General features: G+C 32.8%; 1 protein-coding gene across 1 annotated transcript; it reads left to right on the forward strand.

Annotated features, from left to right (window-relative positions):
* The first annotated feature begins 1,915 nt into the window (after nucleotides 1–1,915).
* On the forward strand, nucleotides 1,916–18,828 carry Tps1 (Trehalose-6-phosphate synthase 1). Its single transcript, XM_088224001.1, has 12 exons — nucleotides 1,916–2,209; nucleotides 13,332–13,488; nucleotides 13,581–13,850; nucleotides 14,821–14,938; nucleotides 15,027–15,474; nucleotides 15,561–15,803; nucleotides 16,008–16,202; nucleotides 16,292–16,481; nucleotides 16,643–16,780; nucleotides 16,864–17,050; nucleotides 17,538–17,644; nucleotides 17,861–18,828. The coding sequence occupies exons 1-12, from the start codon at nucleotides 2,103–2,105 to the stop codon at nucleotides 18,125–18,127; spliced, it is 2,427 nt and encodes an 808-aa protein (XP_088080127.1). The 5' UTR covers nucleotides 1,916–2,102; the 3' UTR covers nucleotides 18,128–18,828.
* The last annotated feature ends 1,215 nt before the right edge of the window (nucleotides 18,829–20,043 follow it).

A 20,043-nucleotide genomic window follows, 5' to 3' on the forward strand; every position in this document is an offset into this window, starting at 1 on the left:
GACGCTTATGCTGCCAAATATACAACTTGCATCCATTTTGATACGGGTCACTTACATAGATAGATTCAACAAAAACAAGCATTGGAAAATATACATAGTTCATTAAACAAAAAATGTTAAAAAAAACATGTAATATATTAAAACATTGTTCCCCGAAAAAAATCTGGGTGACCCAATGGTCCTACGACTGTATTCAGTGGAATTTCGGGGGGCTGGATTGACATGGCCTATGACGAAGCAAAGGAGCTGATGCAGGACATGGCTGAATGGAGACGTCAGTTTATTTAGGAATACGATATCTTGTTATATTTTCATTCGCAATACTTATGAGGACGATGATTATTACTCTTTCGTTTTGCAATAAACCCTTTAAAACCCTATAAAAAAAGAAACATTAATACCTTGATAAACTTAGAAATTTTGATTATTACCTTTGATTACCGCCCCCAACTTAGCCCGGTACTTTGCGAATCTGGGCTCGGACGGGAAGATTTAACAAAATGAGAACTCTTGCCTTCCAACGTTACATTGGACCCATCACAATAGATCTTTACAGGTCGCAGTGACGTCAGAAGCTTGCATAGCACTGGCCTCACCTTTAAGAATAAGAAAAATAAGATTACCCCTGATCCGGAATCTGCAAGAATACCACAAGATAATAATCTAGCTCACTCGAATCTACAGCTTATATTCCTTTAAATGCAAAAATCATTATTTAATATAAATCATTATCAGATTTTATGAAAAAAATATTTAAATACTTCGTTTACAAAAGGCAAACTCGCTTCGTAATAAAAACGTACATATACGTTTTCTAAGTTAGCTTAATACGTGGCTATTTACAATCAAAATATTGACCCGAAGTCACTTGGATGTAACCGGAATGTTTATTAACGATGTTCCTATATGTACATAATATATACAGACAATACACGTTCATTCTCACTTTTACCAATACTGCACCTCGGAGTATTCTAGCAACAATTATATTTACTGAACTAAATTTACGAGTAGCAAAGTCATTTTTCGAACATTCTCGAAGAAGGCTGATAACCGTGTTATTTAACGTTAGTTTTTGCGCGAATTTCAAGAAAATAAGTGACAATTATATATTGCCATGCATTCCTACAGTGAATCGGCGATACGATCCCATAGTATTTTCATTTCTGATAAAAAGTTTTATTTCACAAAAATTGAATATCTTGTTAAATAATCTTTTTTTGTAACCTGTTTTGAGTCGTTAATTGTTCATCAAATGTAGCTGATAAATATTAGACGAGTTGTACCTACCGCGTTCGACTATTTTATCGATGAGTATTGCGCAACTCGGATATGATAGTGTTTTTAATTTTCTTTGACCTAAAATCATATACAGCGCTTTTGATTATAAATCAGATAAATATTGTTGATGTTTATTGAGTTTGTGTTATATCGAAGTGTGGAAATGTTTTTATTATGTCTTGACGCTGCTAGTTTGTCGCCTTGTTTATCTATAAAATATACATTAATAAAATTATAATTTCGACATTATTTTCGGTAGCGAACGATTTGTGACCATCGATCGTCATTCAGCGACGTTCGGAAGGTGTCGTGTACAAATCCCGCGTAAGCCTGACGTGCGACGGACGGGGGCACCGCCGCGCCGCCGCCGAGTTACGGACGGGCCAGTGCGGGGGGCCGAGTCTCGCTCCGGCCAAATGAGTCTTCTAGAAACGGGCGGATCCTCTTATCTCCGCCGGTGTCCAGCTCGGGAGAGTTTTCTCGTTTGTTTTTCTCCAGATAACCCTATCGGCGCTCGGGTCATAGCCGCCGCCGAACTTTGACACCTCAGTGCAGCCGAGGCGACCAGACGGGAAGGATCCAGCGTCACCGATCGCGCCGCCATATAAAGCCACCCCCTCGCCCTTCGCTCATCAGTGCCGATCAGCGCCCCGACCGAACGTTATCGCTCCGGAACTTGAACTTGGGAAACATCTGACAGGCAGTGTGCAGCGAGGTTTCCGCAGTTACAGTTCAGTTCGTGTTCGCGGGCCAGTTGAGGCGGGTCGTGGCTAGTGTCGCAGTAGTGCCAGCAGCAGCAGACTGCCGCCGTCGCCGTCGCCATGGGCGAACTGAAGAGCGTGTGCAAGGGCAGCATGATAGTGGTGTCCAACAGGCTGCCGTTCGTTCTCTCCAGGAACGACCAGGGACAGCTAGAGAGAAAAGCCAGGTAACACGACGAATCTTTCTTGAGCGTTGAGATATGTAGTTTGTCTTCGTCAACCCATTCATATGCTCGCATCGACAGCAGAATTTGTCAACGAAACGAGGAAATAAACAATACATTCGTATTCGTATTCCATTCCTTCATACTGTGTTGCGCATGTTTTCATCCAGTGTCACTTGCTTTTCACCTTGAAAGGCCATCTACGTTCGATACGTGATTATCAAGTTTTATTAATGAATCGTTGTTTATAGTTATCGCGTAAACATTTATTACGAGGAAGTTATTTCAAAACAATATTAAAACGTAATTGTCATTGGTATAAGTACATTATTGTAAAGTTGCCCAAAGTTGATTGTTCTATCGAAGGGGCCTCAAATATTGATATAGTCTGGTCAATATTTTCCAAAAACTTGACGCGTCTTGTGTTGACAAAGACAACTTATGGCAGCGTGTTGAATGAGAATGTTGATAGTACACCTTTGTTTTGACACACTATTAGAATTTTATTTTTTTTTATGTTTGACTTACTTATTTTAGTATTTTTATAGAAATGCAACTATTTTGTTCTTTCTCTACTCTACTTACAATAATTTGTTCGTGTCTAGTTTTAAAACAAACTTAAAACTATTATAAACTTAAAACAAAAAACTAACGTATAAAATAAAATTGTAATAAAAATTTTAATCTCTTTCAATTCGAATTCAAGTTTTTTCTTGGTTTTTTATTAAAGTTTTATAAAATAGCTTTTTTATGTTGATTATTATGAGTGATTCAAAAATAATATAAAATAATAAGTACCTATCAAGTTTCCATTAGTTATAGAACTTATTTTTAAAAAGTAACGTCAGTGATAGTAATTTGACATGAAGATACAAAAACCAATAATAAATCATCAATGAATTAAATCAGCCAATGACAGGTCATAAGCCCAGTAAATAACCATACTTCCATATCCCTTTTCGTAAACGTTTTCCCCCTCTGTTGCAATGAATTTCAACTTACTAACTATTTTTAAAAACTATGAAAGCCTCTATTTTTAGTTTAAAAAGAAAATAAGTTAGAAGTTAGTTTTAATAAATAAAACCAAAGGCAGATTTAGCAACACGTTGAAGGTGAAAATTATATTGCAATTTGAAATATTATGCAATTCGGCTCGATCTGTAAATGTTTAGATCTCGAAACAAATATATCAGCCATCTCTTTGCAATCATTTCAATTTGTGGGATTATAGATATACGTTTAGGGCAAAATAAAAAAATATTCCACGCGAGTTTTAATGTTGGTTTACTAGCCTCTCTTGTGTGAAGGATACTGATACTCAATAAAGCATGTATGTAGATTATTTTATGATAGGTGTAGTTTCTAGAACTTTCAAAATAAAATTAAAATGACGTGGTGAAAGTATTTAAATTTATTTTTTTAATCAATGAAAACTGGGTATTTTGTGATCAATATTAAACTCTAAAATAGACGTACATTAAAAACTGTATGTTTGTAAGTTAAAATATACATTCAAAATTCTAATTAAGTTACATAAATACCATGTTTTATTAGTATTTTGTCGTCATTGTCATCGCTTATGTTTTTTTTAAAGTAAAACATATATCACTGTATTAAAACAATAACAAATAAAATATCCTAAAGTTCACTGGAAGTTTATCGATAAATAATTAAGTCTATGTTATTATGAATAGTATGACGCAATTGACGCAGCTAAAATTCAGATAACTTGAAATAATAATGAATTTTATTTGAGATACAATTTTGTTTAATAATATTTTATGGGCCGATTAATAAATCGTCTATTAATTTGCCTACAAAAATGTGTGTTCATTTATGATAAATATTACGCAAATGCCAAATGTTATTTACAATATTTCTGCCGTGGAACAAAATCGTATTTCAATATTAGGTGTTTTCAAATGTTTTTGATTATTAATGTTTTAAATGAATGTGTGACTTTGTTCATTTTCAGGTCTTTTAGTGGTTAATCACCTGCATAAAATTGATTTCCTTTTTATCAGATACGTATTAGTATTGTAAATAAAAATCATCCACCTATAATTCAAACTTAAATCAATATTAGATTAATGAACACTGATCAATGTTTTGGTAACTATTGTATTTTTCTAGAACCTATATTTGCATATGTCGGAATGCATACCATGTGTACACATATCAATACCTGCGGTATCTCATTTCAAACATATAATTTTAAGTGAAATAACTTCCTGAAAAGGCCAAACGAAATTCGTAATGGATCAGAAAATCCAAATAATTTTTTTTCATGCTTTTCAAAGAGATGCAATATTAAAATTAAGCTATAGATTTTTTTTTTTAAAGTTAATTCCTGAGATTTTTTAACATAACAAAATCGACATAATATTTTCCTAATATTTTGTCATTGAGCATTTTAATCTTCCAGAAATATATTTGGAATTTAACAAAAAAAAAAAACATAAACTGAACTCAATGACAGGTGCCATAGCGCAGTTGATTAGTTAGCCAACTGTGAAACTGGCGTCGCAGATTCGATTTTCACCAGTTGCATGAAAAATCCAAGGAAGATCTTTCCTCAATATCTGCCTTCCCTATCATTTCTTTCCTACCTGCTTACAAGTCTCTAAAATAGCTTTAAAAAGAATTCCTTTCAAAAAATATATATAACAATTAAGTCATAACAAACATTCATATTTTTGCAGTTATTTTATTTACGCATTTGTATTTAGTAGCTAAATAAAATAATAACGTTATCTGTAATTTGCTTGGTGCAATTTTTACATTCTACAGGTATATAGGTACTAAGAAGAATCAACAAAATACTACAACTCAAAACTTTATTTTTGTTAATAATTTTCACGTACCGTTTGAAATGTTTTTTTTATTATTTAAAAATAACAATGTGCATGAAAATGAAACGCAATAACACACTACTGAAATCAATACATAAATATGTCTTAGTTAAATTATTCTCTTTGGTCGTTAAGATAAGTTCATTTTTGTAAATATTAAGTATGTCAATAATTAGAATCAATATCGAGAAAAAATACTGATAACTAGGCCAACAAGATATCTAAACCAAAGTCTTAAGGATATCATAAACATGTATGTTTTTTAAAGTTTGTTTTTCTTATTCTGGGGACTGTGTAGTAAATAGTATTAAGTCCATTCTCTGAGCCGTTCATTCATTATTCTAAAATGAAATCATATTGTTTTATCAAGTTAGAATACTGTTACTCGCATGTGAAAACATTGAATAAATATCTACCTACATGTCATATAACTTATCAAATGATTATCACAATATTTCAATCTTAATAATACACTATTTACATCAACTTAACTCAACTACAATCACAATATCTGCGCGATCTTCATAAAATAAATTATTTCTTTAATTGCATTTAACAAACTAAGCATCTGTATTACAACAGAGCTGAAGAATATTTTAGAGTCGGGAATATGGAAGTCTAGACATTTACAGGGGTTATGTCATTGGCTGGTTTAAGTGGTCAGTTTACAGTCTATATAACATTCATATTTCTTCAATTCTTCCATCTGTGATTTTTTGCGAAGTTAAATAGCTGAAACCTTTATTTATCTGGGTGAAAATCATATAACTAAATAATTTCACCTACCTACATACCTCCTGGGCAACGCTAGAAAATATTTTTCAGTTTTTATACTTATTCTTGGACCGGTGGTTTAGTCAACAATATTATGAGTTTTTCCAATTGACCAAACCGTATTCGTTTTGTTCCGTTTTAAAAACAATTTCATAATTGTGATTTTGAAGTTCGACATTCGTTTGATGTTTAATCATCAGTGTGGCCATATATGAAGCAAAGTGTAATCGCATGCAAAATAAATAAAATCACAATTTTTTTCTTCGGGGATAGAGAGGCGAGAAAATCCACAAACATACCCCGAAGTACGACAAGTTATCTATTTTTTATTACAATAAACAGGCGCTACAAAACTGTAGTTGTCTAGCTATCAGTATTTTTTAATTCTATTTTTTTGTTTTTTTTATTCATTTTTGAAATCTGTAAAATATGGAACATACAATAAAGTATCCTCACTGAGGTAATCCGTTCCGAGGTGATATATAATATATTTAACCCGATATAAGATAATTTTAACTCCCCAAGTAATTTAGTTAAATGTTTTTCGAAACTTACCTATTTTATTCAGTTCATGAATTATTTCCATTAAAAAATATCGTTCTTATAATAAAATCTAACTCGATTTTAAATCGTGTAGATAAGACAGTTATTTCTTTATAACAATACAAATAATTATAGTAATAAATACAAAATAATATTATTTCAAGATATCTCAGAATGAAAAAGTAATATAGCTAACAACTTCACATTTATTAATTTCGTACTGTCATTTAGGATTTTTTCAACAATCTTGTGATTATTTGTTTTAAATCGTCAATAAAAACAAAAAACACTGATTTTATCGGCACTGAAGAAATTATATTTATCTAAATGAAATACAATGAAGAAGTTCAGTGCTACGGGAAATCGGATTAAACATGTTTTTTTATGCGCGGTAAAAATTAGTGCATTTAATTGTACCGCGAAGTTTCTCGAAAGTGTATGAAAAAAAATAAAAGATTTTAACAAAAACTGACTACTTGAAACGTCACAGGTTCAGGTGATCAATTATGGCGTTGTTTTGTGTTGTGATAGATTTCTGCTTTTCGGATAGCCATGTTTTCCAACGTGTTTTGACGGGGCCCTCGTCCCTTCCTCGTTCTCCTTTTAAATGTCAGGAAATCTCACCGACTTGAAGTCGCAACGTCACGGGCGGAGTAATTTCAAAATTACAAATTTCGAAAAATCATAGCGATGATAATACGATACATAAAATTATTTTTTTAGTTTAATAGTCTATGAAAAAAAAATAAAAACGCTAAACTTCATCGTTATTATTTACTAAATATTTTTATCTAGCAAACCAAAACCTAATTAAAAAGAAGACATGTTCGGAAAAGTCCAGACGTTTAGGTACTTACCTGTAAAAATATTAAAAAATAATATTATTATAGTCACGAATTAACGACATTCTTCGCGGAACATTTCCTCTTTTAATGTCCTTGTCAGGTGTCAGCATACGTACATCAAATATAGGTAGTTATATTGACACATAGGAGTAAGGTGTAAGAAGTCAGATCCGTAATGATAGTTTCCACTGTTTGCAATGTCAAGATGTTTAGTTTGCATGTGTGACTGATAAATTAAACTGCATGCAGAACTGCACTTAACCTTCAACTTCAATACGCTGACATACTTTCCTATCCGTATACAAAATGTGTATAATGCACCTAACACAGAATGTGGGACACTTAAGCTAGGGTTTCCTAGGACAGCGGTGCCCGTATTTTAACGGCCGTAGTGAACGGTGATGCAGTAGACAGCCGTCGTAACGTCGACTAGAGAGTGGTTTCTTAGGAAAACGGTGTTAAATGGTGTTGATAACACCGTTTTCCTAGAAAACCACACTCTAGTCACCGTTACGACGGCTGTCCACTGCATCACCGTTCACTACGGCCGTTAAAGTACTGGCACCGCTGTCCTAGGAAACCCTAGCTTTAGGGAAACGTTATCATTTATGAACAGGTGATCAAAAGTAATACAAATTATAATTCAAGGTTTCATATAAATCATTATAATGTGCCTAAACTGTTTACTAACCCTAAAGAAATTTGCATGTTTACTTGGTTCACCGACAGGCATTTTTGTCTAGTGTAAAAAATCTAAACATTGACGGACTAAAACAAATGATATGAATATTTAAAAGTGTCTAGTTTCATAAAAGCTAACAAAAAACTTGAAATATTTTGAGGGTTTTGTAAAAATACAGATAAGATATTCTACGCCGGAAAACACGTTATTTAAAATGTCGTATGAGTGACATACGACACTAAGCTCCGTAAAAGACATTTTACATTGGGGTTTGTTGGAAAAATATTATTGAATATGTAATATCTGTGGTGTAATGGTCAGCGCATTTGCCTACCATGCAAGAGGTCTCAGGTTCGATTCCCGACATGGTTGATATGAAATATTTATTTATTAAATAAAGGAATAACCCGCTAAGCCTCTATTTTGAGGCTTGTCAGCAGGTGGGATAGAGGGGATATGGGACAATTGAGGAAAAAATCTTTCTAGGATTTTTTTCTTGCAACTGGCGGGAATCGATCCCGCGACGCCAGTTTCACAGTTGGCCGTTTAACCAACTACGCCACGGCGCCTGTCAATTTCAATTTAAAAGGGTGTTTTCACAGCAGAATATTTCACCTGATACCTAAAGCGTAAGACTGATTATCTTACCTTCATGTAACAAAAAATGATCAAGATACGCTGCAATTGGTGTATCAATGCATGCACCATCGTGCGGAAAGGAATGATGATGATGATGATGAATATACGATAGTTATTTGCTACTTAGAAACGATTTAAGTAGCACTACAGATAGTATACGTTGTTATTATGTATATTAAAACAAATATCAAATATTAATACTAAAATCAAACAAATATAATATAATTACCTGATTTATTAAATTAAGCATTTGGCTGTCTCTCCTGCAAATATAGGTATTAGATATTATTCGATGAATCTGTTGTTGGGGTTTATATGGTTAATACTGTAGATTTGGTTTCTAAGGCTAAGTCATTTTTTTTATGCTCTAGTTAGCTTGATTCTTTTATTTTTTGCATAAGCGGGATCCATTTTGGAAAAATCAATGATATAAAATTAAAAAAACAATGCACGCGGTAGACGTCCGACCAGTCCGTAGAACAAAATCGTAACTAATACATGCGCCGCTCGGGTCATCTCTTTCGTCCCACAAATATTATCGCAAGGATTCATACAATAGTATCCTTTGTAAAAAATATAAGATACGACATTATGCATCCAAAAAAACGTAGCTGGTGGCAAAGTATTTTTTTTTTTCTTCGTTGGAACTAATACCCGTATGCAGAGACAAAACTTAAGGTGAGGAAAGTACATTCTAATTTCAAATGCAGATAATAACCCGAAGGTGAAGACAGTAGAATGTACTTTCCTCACCTTAAGGTTTGTCTCTGCATACGGGTATAAAGACACAACGATATACAGACCAAATACATTAAAGATTTAATATCGACGATTTGCGGGTTACGATATTATACATAGGAGGGGTCAATATGTAGGTATGTCTTTTTGTAGTTTTTATCGTCAGGTAATTATTTTTATATTTTTATTATGATATCGCCGTAATATTTTTAATGTTCCAATTAAAATAGTTACGATTGTAATAATCAAAACGTATGATTATTAAATTATTACTAAAATTGAATCTGTTAGTTGCATGTTATTCTAAACTAGTACTTTGAATCATATAGGAATGTAAATGACATATTTTTAAATTTTGTTTAAATACTTTTTTATTTTTTATCAAAAATATTTTATGTTTATTGTAACCAGTAGGTTTACTTACGTTGTTATTTTTCTTTCCCATTATGACCCCATGCATGCCACATGCTGGCTTTTACTGGCTTAAGAATAGACTGGTGTTTTAAATAAACTCGAGGTGTAGTGTCTATAGGCATACTCGTTATTTGATGGTCGTCAAGCTGCGACAAAATGTCAATCGTTACATGTCATGTCGGTGACAAATATAAAAAGCATATTTTTTATCGCCTTGTTGATTTTTACACTATAATAATATGTTTTTGTCCTTTTTTTGTTTTTTTTCCACCACTACAGGCCAAGAGGCCCAAATACAGTGTTGAACTACTGCACAGAACTTGAGAAAAATAATATTATTTTTTTTGTGTTTTCACTGGGAATCGAACCTGGAACCTTCCGTGCTTGAGTCATGTGTATTAGCCATTACATCGTATGTGGGCATAGTGTGAAAGTTAATTTAACTTCTTTTATTACTTCTTATGTCTTCTTATTTTCTTTTTTCTTTTCTTTTCTGTAAAAACAATTAGTCATATACTTAAGTCAATCTTTATTATTACTCAAATTAATTTAATTAAGCCACAAACTTATTTTATATAATTAATGGAAGATGGTGGAGTTCTATGATTGAGGATATATAGGAAGAATGATACTAATGCTTACTAATAAATTATATGTATAATCGTTGAACTTCCAAATAAAATAAAGGAAATAAAAAATTACACCACAGAGGCTTGTTCATAATTTCTATCTATGGAATCGTTAATTAGCTTTGTGATTGTTTTAAGTATTTATTATTTATTTGTCTGTATTAAGCTATATGATTCTCCTATAAAATAAATAAAAGTAGGTACTATTATAATGATATAAAAATACAAATAATATCTTCCTTTCCCTTCCCTAAAAACTAAATGAGAAAATGTAACTTTTCCATAATAGCCAATAATCTCACATATTCCATATTATACTTTATTTCCTTACACTACTTCTTCAAGTGTTTACTATTACAAACAGTAAGCAGTAGGTACAGGTGTCTTAAACTACCTAATACCTATCTTTTAGTTTACAAGACAAACTTGTAATATTCATATTCATAAATGTGCTAAATGGTTCATATTTCCTGTTTCTTGACTGACCACAAAGTTATGGGTAAACAAGTACTGTACTGTACTTAATCAATCGTTCTTTATTCATTGATTATAAAAGTCATAAATTAACATAATAGGTACAAAATCATTCAACAATAAAACCTCACAAACTCGAAAAGATCTTATGCAAAAAGGTTTCTACTAAATGTGATATTTCAAGAAAAAGTACCATTGTCGATTGTTTTGTACAAACAACTAATAAAAATAAAAGAATTTTCAAATTTTGTGAATAAGCTTAGGCTGAAGTAACTTATTAAATGCATTATTATTTTGTATTATTATATATTATGTACACTATTCTACACATTCAATACCACAGCAGATTTGCAATCTCGCTATTTGAAGTATCAAAGATATTCAATCCCGCGAGATTCGGGATCCTGCAAGTTTTAGTGCAGAGCTTAAATAATTTGTATTTGGTGTTCAAACCTTTTAATATTCGTTCAGTTAGAGATATATGAACTAGTGAAGCTGTAATATGGTATTAAAATATATACATATGACAGGTGACAGCTAAAATATAAGTCTGTGATCAACCAAATAAAGTATTTTCCTTGAAACCCCGGATCCCGCAAATCCTGCGAGATCTCGCCCAGAGAATTTTGCTGGATCCTGGTATTATGGAATCTCGGTATGCCGAGATTGGAAGTCTTAGTATCAAATGAGTAGGAAAATATTATTCGCACAAAAATTTTTGCAGTATGACCAAATGTCAATAGATATTTACTAAATTTTACCCACTGAAGAGTAGAGAGTATAAATTTATCATCATCATTTCCCTATCCGTACCCAGTGCTGCATAGGGCACTGCATCGATGCTCCAACTACAACATTTTTATCGCTTGGAATGTAAGGTGATCAGTCTTACGCTTTAGGTTTTAGTCCAAAATAAATTAAATATTGCAGTAAAGAACCACAATTCATTTCCACCCTGCCAGAAATTGAACCTAGAACCTTAAATGTTGTAAACGGACACGCCGTCTCACGCGATTTCCTTTTTCAAGATTTTTACCTGAAAGTTGCCATCGAGTAGAAAGCATTTATCCAAGATTCTGGTTCTATTTTACGCTCAAAACTTTATCTACCTACCTATACTATATTCCCATAAGTTATGGAAACTCATTCCGGGACAAAATAAATCATTTGCACGTAATAAATAGTATAAATACATTGAAGCAACAAAGCATGAATATACAATAAACAGACAAGTACAAAAGTGATTTAAATCAAATTTGTTTTACAATCTAACCCAACATTGCATTGTTGTCATAATACTAGTTATATTGTATTTCCACGTCAAATCATTTTAATCCTCTATTATTATGCTTATGTATCACATTTAAGATCCATCTTTATAATGCAGTAATAAATTAATTATATTAAGTGACATTACAAAATAAGCTATTAACAAGCTACCTGAAGGACATCCTGATATAGGTAGTATAGATACTTTTTACATCACAATATGTTTACTTTGTGTTTTATTTACTAATTCTACAAAAAGAATATAAATAAATCTTTGGTAATATTTTTAATCGAGTCATATCCAACATATAAACCCAAAGTTTTTTTTTTGTTTCAAGTATTATAATGTACCTACCTAATTTATATTTAACTTAATCTTAATGTATTTACTAAATTCTAACCGTATGAAAAATACCAGGAAATACTAAGAAATGTTGATTTTTAAACTGCAATATTTCACTGTCTCTGGACTTGCACTAGAAACGTAAGACTGATTACCTTGCTGTCGTGTAAGAGATTATCAAAACACGCTCCATTACTTGTACCAGCGCAGTGTTCTACGCACTACTGGGTGCAGAAAGGGGGATGGTGATCAGTGGTGTAGTCCTAAATAAAAAAGTACCGGAGCGCACCCACCGAAGTGTGAGTGAAGTGGGAGGGGGGAAGGGGGGTATACATGTTTAGACTTTTGCCAGTTATCAGCAATAAATACGTTTGTTGTTATTTCGAATTGTTTAAATTGTTCCTGATCAGAGCCAGAGCGCCGCTCCGCTCAGATAAAAAGTGCCAGAGCGCCACTCCGGTGCACTCTGGCCCGACTACACCACTGATGGTGATGAGTTTCTAATGTTGCCCCTGTCTTGGCAGATGAATGATACAATGCTGTGTGATATAAATCCAGAGCCCTGGACAAACATTTTCCACTTGATGTCTACTCTCAGACTCAAATCCTGAAAAGGAGAATCAAGTGGAGATAAGTCTGCCTCGCAGTGTAGTGGTTGACGCATTCACCTACCATGCTGAGGTCTTGGGTTAGGTTCTTGGCAGAGTTGACGGTGAAATATTGATTTTAAAGTTAGTTTACTGCAATATACTGTCCCTGACTGGTACCTGAAGCATAAGACCTAAGAGAAAAGGAGTGATTACTTTACCTTTTTGTAACAGATGATCAAAATACGCTGCATATACCAATGCAATGCACAACTAGGTATGAAAAAGGGAATGATGATGCGCAAATTCTAATGATTTTAATCTCTTTTGTTTCAGTGCTGGGGGCTTAGTAACAGCAGTAGCTCCAGTTGTTATTAACGGAAATGGAATATGGGTAGGATGGCCAGGAATCCATTTAGATGATCCTGATGAAGAAATTCCTGAGTCTGACCCAAACGACCAAACACCGACAGCTGGACTTAAATCTAATAAGGTAAAAAAATCTAAAATCACTTCAAACTTTTTGATATTTCCCTTAAATTTGTATCCAATCCAATGACAATGTTTGTGTTTTCTTGTTTTCAGGTTGTTGTAGTCAGCGCAGATAGGAAACTTTTTGATATGTACTACAATGGTTGTTGTAACGGAACTTTCTGGCCACTATTTCACTCCATGCCTGACCGAGCCACGTTTATAGCAGATAATTGGAGAGCGTATGTTAAAGTCAATCAAGCATTTGCTGCCAAAACTTTTAAAGCACTAAATATGCTCGTTACTGAAAAGAAAAATGAACCCACACCAATCGTATGGATTCACGATTATCACCTAATGTTAGCCGCCAACTGGATAAGACAGGTAAAACAGCTTTGAATTGGGTTGTGGTCTCGTGGCTAGTATTGCAGACTCATAGATCAGAGGTCCGCGGTCCGAACTCCACTTTACCCCAACTTGATTCCCATTTTCTAATAGTGAGCTATTTACAGCTCATTGAAAATGGTCCAAAAATTTTAATTTTTAGATAATATGTAGGAATGCTATATTTATTTTTATAAATAAAATAAAAATCACTTAAAAAGACATTAAAAACTGTTTATACAGAGTGTTCATTAAACCCTGTCACATCCAAAACCATGATGATCAGTATGAGCAAGAAGACTTATTGGCATATCAAAATATTTTTTTAGAACGAATAAATTTAAAAAAAAATAAAATATCAAAAAAAGCAAATGGTTGCTTACTTATGCAGGGGAGAAACGAGGAGTGGGGAGGGTAAGTCTGATGCGCCCACAACCGCCCGGGCGCACTCCCCTTACTTCACCCCTGCAAAAGTGAGCAACCATTTGTTTTTTTTTTTTTATTTAATTTTTTTTAAATTTTCTTTGTTCTAAATATTTTTTTTAATATACTAATGTCTTTTTTCCCATACTGATCATTGTAGTTTCAGATGTGACAGGGTTTAAATAACAACCCTGTATATATGTATACACTAGATACAGCACTAAACAACCGTCTTAGGTTCTATTCAATTTAAGCTCCGGAACTTAATTTATTGTCAGTAAATGTGAAGCAGCGTGAAAAGGCCTGACATACAGCTTTAATTTCACAGTGAACTGACATAGACAGTTAGTCTTTTTTACTCTACTATGCTATTTTTTACTCTATTTTGCACGGCAATGTTGACACCACAACGCTCATTTTTCAAAACATAATTTTAAACTATCATTATTCTATGAAGCATCATCTCTATTTAATTATACCTCTGTGTTAAAAACAGACATTTTGAATTTTTGGACTAATATTTATTATAATTTCAATTACTTTTTAGGCAGCAGAAGATAATAACATGTCTTGCAAAATTGGATTCTTTCTTCACATACCATTCCCTCCTTGGGATATATTCCGTCTATTCCCATGGTCTGACGAAGTTCTGCAAGGAATACTAGGTAGCAAATGTTCAATAAATACTAATATTTTAATCAATTATGATAAATTTAATGTGGTTACTAAGAATTTATATTTTTTCAACTCTAGGGTGTGACATGGTTGGATTCCACATCCAAGACTACTGTTTGAATTTCATAGATTGCTGCCAACGAAATCTCGGATGCCGTGTTGATAGAAAAAATCTATTGGTGGAATTGGGTGGAAGAACTGTTAGAGTCAGACCCCTTCCCATCGGAGTGCCTTTTGATAGATTCGTAGAATTAGCAGAGAACGCCAAACCATTGTTGCCAAGTAACCAGAAGTTTGTGCTAGGAGTGGACAGATTAGACTACACCAAAGGACTTGTCAATAGGTTGAAAGCATTCGAAGTGCTACTTGAAAAGCACCCTGAACATAGGGGAGATGTCACATTATTGCAAGTTTCTGTTCCTTCAAGAACAGATGTAAAAGAGTATCAAGATTTGAAAGAAGAAATGGATCAACTTGTTGGAAGAATAAATGGAAGATTTACTACACCCAGCTGGTCGCCAATCAGGTAACATTATGCTGGCTATTTTAGGAATTCCTTTATCATGTATTTAATACAAATACCCTGCAACAATTTTATTTTTCTTTTAACAGGTATATTTATGGATGTGTTGGGCAAGACGAGTTAGCTGCCTTTTACCGAGATGCTGCAGTTGCATTAGTTACCCCACTTAGAGATGGCATGAACTTAGTAGCCAAAGAATTTGTAGCTTGTCAAATCAATGTTCCACCCGGTGTGTTAATTGTATCACCTTTCGCTGGAGCTGGGGAAACAATGCATGAAGCTCTTATCTGTAACCCTTATGAAATTGATGATGCTGCTGAAGTTATACACAGGTAAAATATTTATTTGTTTTTATATATGTGGGTATGTACAGATCATAAAACAAGTAACACGGGTGTAATCAATAAAATGAAATAACTTAAGACTTCTTTTACAACAGAGCAACAACATAATTAGGTTATAAATACGTATTATAAAATACAAAAAGTTGATTTAGCATAATTGAGTAATAGTTTAAAAACCAAAGAATATTTTAGAGCTCTCACAATGCCAGAAGATGAACGCACCCTCAGAATGAACCATCTAAGAAGGAGAGAAAGAGTTCACGATGTTAACCACTGGATGAAGAGTTTCCTTAAAGCAATGGATTCCTTAGAAGAGGAACGAGATGAAATTGGTGCTACAACAATGCATCCTGTTACCATAGATGATTTTGATGACTATCTTTCAAAGTTTGTTGATATTTTCCACTTTTATTGAAATAAAATTAACTGTTGAACGTTTACAGTTTGTTTACCAATAAGCAATTATTTTTTTACAGATATATTGGACATACACATAAATTAGCTTTACTTTTGGATTATGATGGTACTTTGGCTCCAATTGCTCCTCACCCAGATTTGGCAACTTTACCATTTGAAACGAAAAACATTCTTCAACGTCTTTCCAACTTATCTGATGTTTATATTGCAATTGTTTCCGGACGAAACGTTGACAATGTCAGAAATATGGTATGTTTTTTTAAATACATTTATTTAAAAATTATTCGAACCAGATAATGTCACAAGTATATCGAATTATTTTTATTTTTGTAATCCTATTGTGAATTAATTCATAATACAAATAAAAATATGCACATAGGTATATGATGTGTTTATATTTTATATTCTAGGTTGGAATAGAAGGAATTACTTATGCTGGTAATCATGGTTTGGAAATTTTGCATCCAGATGGAAGCAAATTTGTTCATCCAATGCCAGTTGAATTTGAAGATAAAGTCAGTGACCTTCTTAAAACCCTTCAAGAACAAGTTAGTATCAATAAAATGTTTTTTTTTTTTTTTAATTGTTTTGTTATTTTAATTCTATGGTCGTGCATGTATATTTTTTTCAGGTTTGTAAAGATGGTGCATGGGTTGAAAACAAAGGAGCTTTACTCACTTTCCACTACAGAGAAACTCCATTACATTTAAGAGGTGCTCTTGCTGATCAGGCTAGGAATATTATTCAAAAGTCTGGATTTAAAGCCGCAGCAGCACATTGTGCAATTGAGGCTAAACCTCCAGTGCAGTGGAATAAGGGTAACTTTTCTGATAAAAATATATTTAAGCATTTTACTAACTATACTGTTCATCTTTACATTTTTTTATTTATGTAACTTTTTGTACATAGTGTTAATTGTACATTGGCTGGTTTATTGCTAAATAACCATTTCTTCTAACCAACCAATTAAATAAAAGTTTTATTCATATAGTTTAAATTACAAAACAAATTCAATAGAAAATAAAATAAAAATCTCAATATATACAAAAATATAAATAACTGTATTAATTTGTTTATAAATTACCTTAAATCAATATTTATATCATTACTTAATGAGAAAAAGTAGTAAAAAGGAAAAAGGAAAGGAGGATAGATTAAGGAAGAGAAAGAAAAGTTTCTTCAGACATGATTTTAAACAGAGGTACTGTAGAAACATTTCGGATAGTGGGTGGGAGATGATTCCACAGTGGAGGCGCATGGTTTATATAGTACATTGTAAACATTTTTATTTGTCTTTCTTAACAGGTAGAGCATCCATATACATTTTGAGAACTGCTTTTGGAGTGGATTGGAGTGAAAGAATTAGAATTATATATGTAGGAGATGATGCGACTGATGAAGATGCTATGCAGGTACCTATAAATATTACTTTATACTTGTTGATGGGCCAGATTAACAGAATTACTATTTTTCATAAAGATTCTAGAAGTCGATTACATAATTGTCATTGATAAAACTCTATTAATTTCTATTTAATATTTTTAAAACAATGATACTTATAAAAAAAAAAATATTTCTTACATGTTTTTAAGAACACGTGCATATAATATAATGTTACTTTTTTTTAGGCATTAAAAGGAATGGCTGCTACTTTCCGTGTAGCATCATCACACATCATCAGAACCTCAGCCGAAAGGAGATTGCCATCCACAGATTCAGTTCTAACTATGCTAAAGTGGGTGGAACGACACTTCAGCCGGAGAAAGCCAAGAACAAATTCTCTCACATACAAAACTACTCGCAAACGTGATGTTGTAAAAATGCACATGTCTTTTGACATCAAAAACAGTAATGGATTTAGTGGTGGTAGCTCAGATGATGCTGGTTCAAATTAGGAATTGCTACTAATTTTAGTACTAATTTATCAGTTAAACAAATCACTATCTTACGCCAAAAATAATAGTTAATCTAATCAAACATTTCATGTTTACTACAAAAAAATAATGTTGTGAATCTTAAGCTGCAAACCATTTATTTATCATTAGCTTATAGGTAAACAAAATTTAAATTTGACAAGCAATTTTTGTGTCAATTAAATGTGATGTTTTATTAATTTGAAAGGGGTAGTTTTGTCAGTGTGAAAGAAGATTGAAAGAATAAAATCGTTTGATGAATCGAAACAAGCTTCACAGTTTATTTGATATACATATAGAAAATAGTGTAGTAACTTATCTGAATAACATTAATGCAATACTATCATTATACAAACTAATGGAGATAATTATGCTATTTGTCATATGTTTATAAATTATGTGTAAATACTAGATAGTTCTAACTTTTAATTAATGGCTGTACAATTTTTATTAAATTAATAGTTCATTTTAATAAATCATTGAAGATGTCTTCTTCCAAATTTCAAAGAAATGTTGTATTTATTAAGCGTAAAATTTACTTTGTATTGTTAAATATGTTGTTATAGTACCTAAATAAAATGTATTTGTTTAGATAAGTACAACTTGTGATGTTTTTATCTATTAAGTAAATCAATATTTTACATTTGTACAATATTTTCAACCAATAAAATATGTTATACTTGTATCATAGTTTTATCTTTTTTTGCTTACTATTCAACAATTGATGTGAATTAATTCCGTTTTTAAATTATGATACGCCTTTTTAGTACATTCCATAATATTCATCATAACCAGCCCATGTTAATCCAGCGTGGGACATAGGCTTCCCCTTGTCTCTTCCACTCCTCCCGGTTCTGCGCCATTCTCATCCATTTTCTACCGGCAAACCTACGAATATCATCGGACCATCTCATTGGTGGACGTCCTTAGGGCCTAATAATAATCGGTCTCCACTCAAGAATACGCTTTATCCATCTATCATCCGACACTCAACATGGCCAGCCCATTTCCACTTCAACCAACCGATCCTTTCCACTATATCACATATACTTTGGTTTGACTGCGAATCCAAGCGTTTCTCATTCTATCTTTTAATTTTATTCCAATCATTTTGCGTTCCATACTTCTCTGTGCAACTTGCAATTTATGAGAAGACTGCTTGGTCAGAGTCATAGTCTACGCAACGTATGTAAATACGGGTAGGACGCATTGGTTAAATACTCCAGGATTTAGGAAGTTTGGAATGGAGCTTCTAAATGTGAAATTTAATTTACCAAATACCACCCAAGCTAAGCCCTATAATTCCTTTTATTTCACTGGTTGGATTATCCCTGCCGACGGTGATTTTGTGACCCATAAGTATATATGGTGGTCAATGTTATCTACAGGTAGTATCCTGCCATTGGTGGCATTGTGCCATATTTGTCATTATTTTTATTTTATGGTTTATCTTAAGTCCAATTTTAGCAGATTCCACTTTTAAATCATTAATCATTCCAGTCATCTTATCTTATCCATACTCTCGGAAACCAGAACAATATCGCCTGCAAATCTTTGGTCGTCAAGCCTCTTCCCGTCAACAATCAGGCCTCTATCTTCTCAATTAAGCTTCTTAAAGACATTTTCTGTCAGCGTAAATAGTTTGGGAGATATTGTATCGCCTTATCTTACTCCTTCTCATGCAGCCGTATTACTGATGTGTCTTTATGATATATCTTTCTCAGGAGGATGGCATAGTTTTCATCTACTCTGCTGTCTTTTAGAGTGTCTAAGATAGCCCACATCTCAACGGAATAAAAAGCTTTTTCACAGTCTTTCATAGTGAGTACACAGTATTATACATTATTTATTTATGGAAATTATATTAAAAACTATCGCTATCAAAAAGGCTCGAGTTG

This window comes from Micrasema longulum, unplaced genomic scaffold, assembly GCF_059751315.1.
Source record: "Micrasema longulum isolate JH-2025_06_02 unplaced genomic scaffold, ASM5975131v1 h1tg000030l, whole genome shotgun sequence".
Taxonomy (NCBI): Eukaryota; Metazoa; Arthropoda; class Insecta; order Trichoptera; family Brachycentridae; genus Micrasema; species Micrasema longulum.

Excerpts from the sequence above, each read along its gene's own strand:
- Tps1 (XM_088224001.1), top strand. The coding sequence starts at position 2,103 with ATGGGCGAACTGAAGAGCGTGTGCAAGGGCAGCATGATAGTGGTGTCC. Across the intron at positions 2,210-13,331 it reads CAGCTAGAGAGAAAAGCCAG|TGCTGGGGGCTTAGTAACAG; the intron begins GTAACACGACGA and ends CTTTTGTTTCAG. Across the intron at positions 16,482-16,642 it reads TTGACAATGTCAGAAATATG|GTTGGAATAGAAGGAATTAC; the intron begins GTATGTTTTTTT and ends TTTATATTCTAG.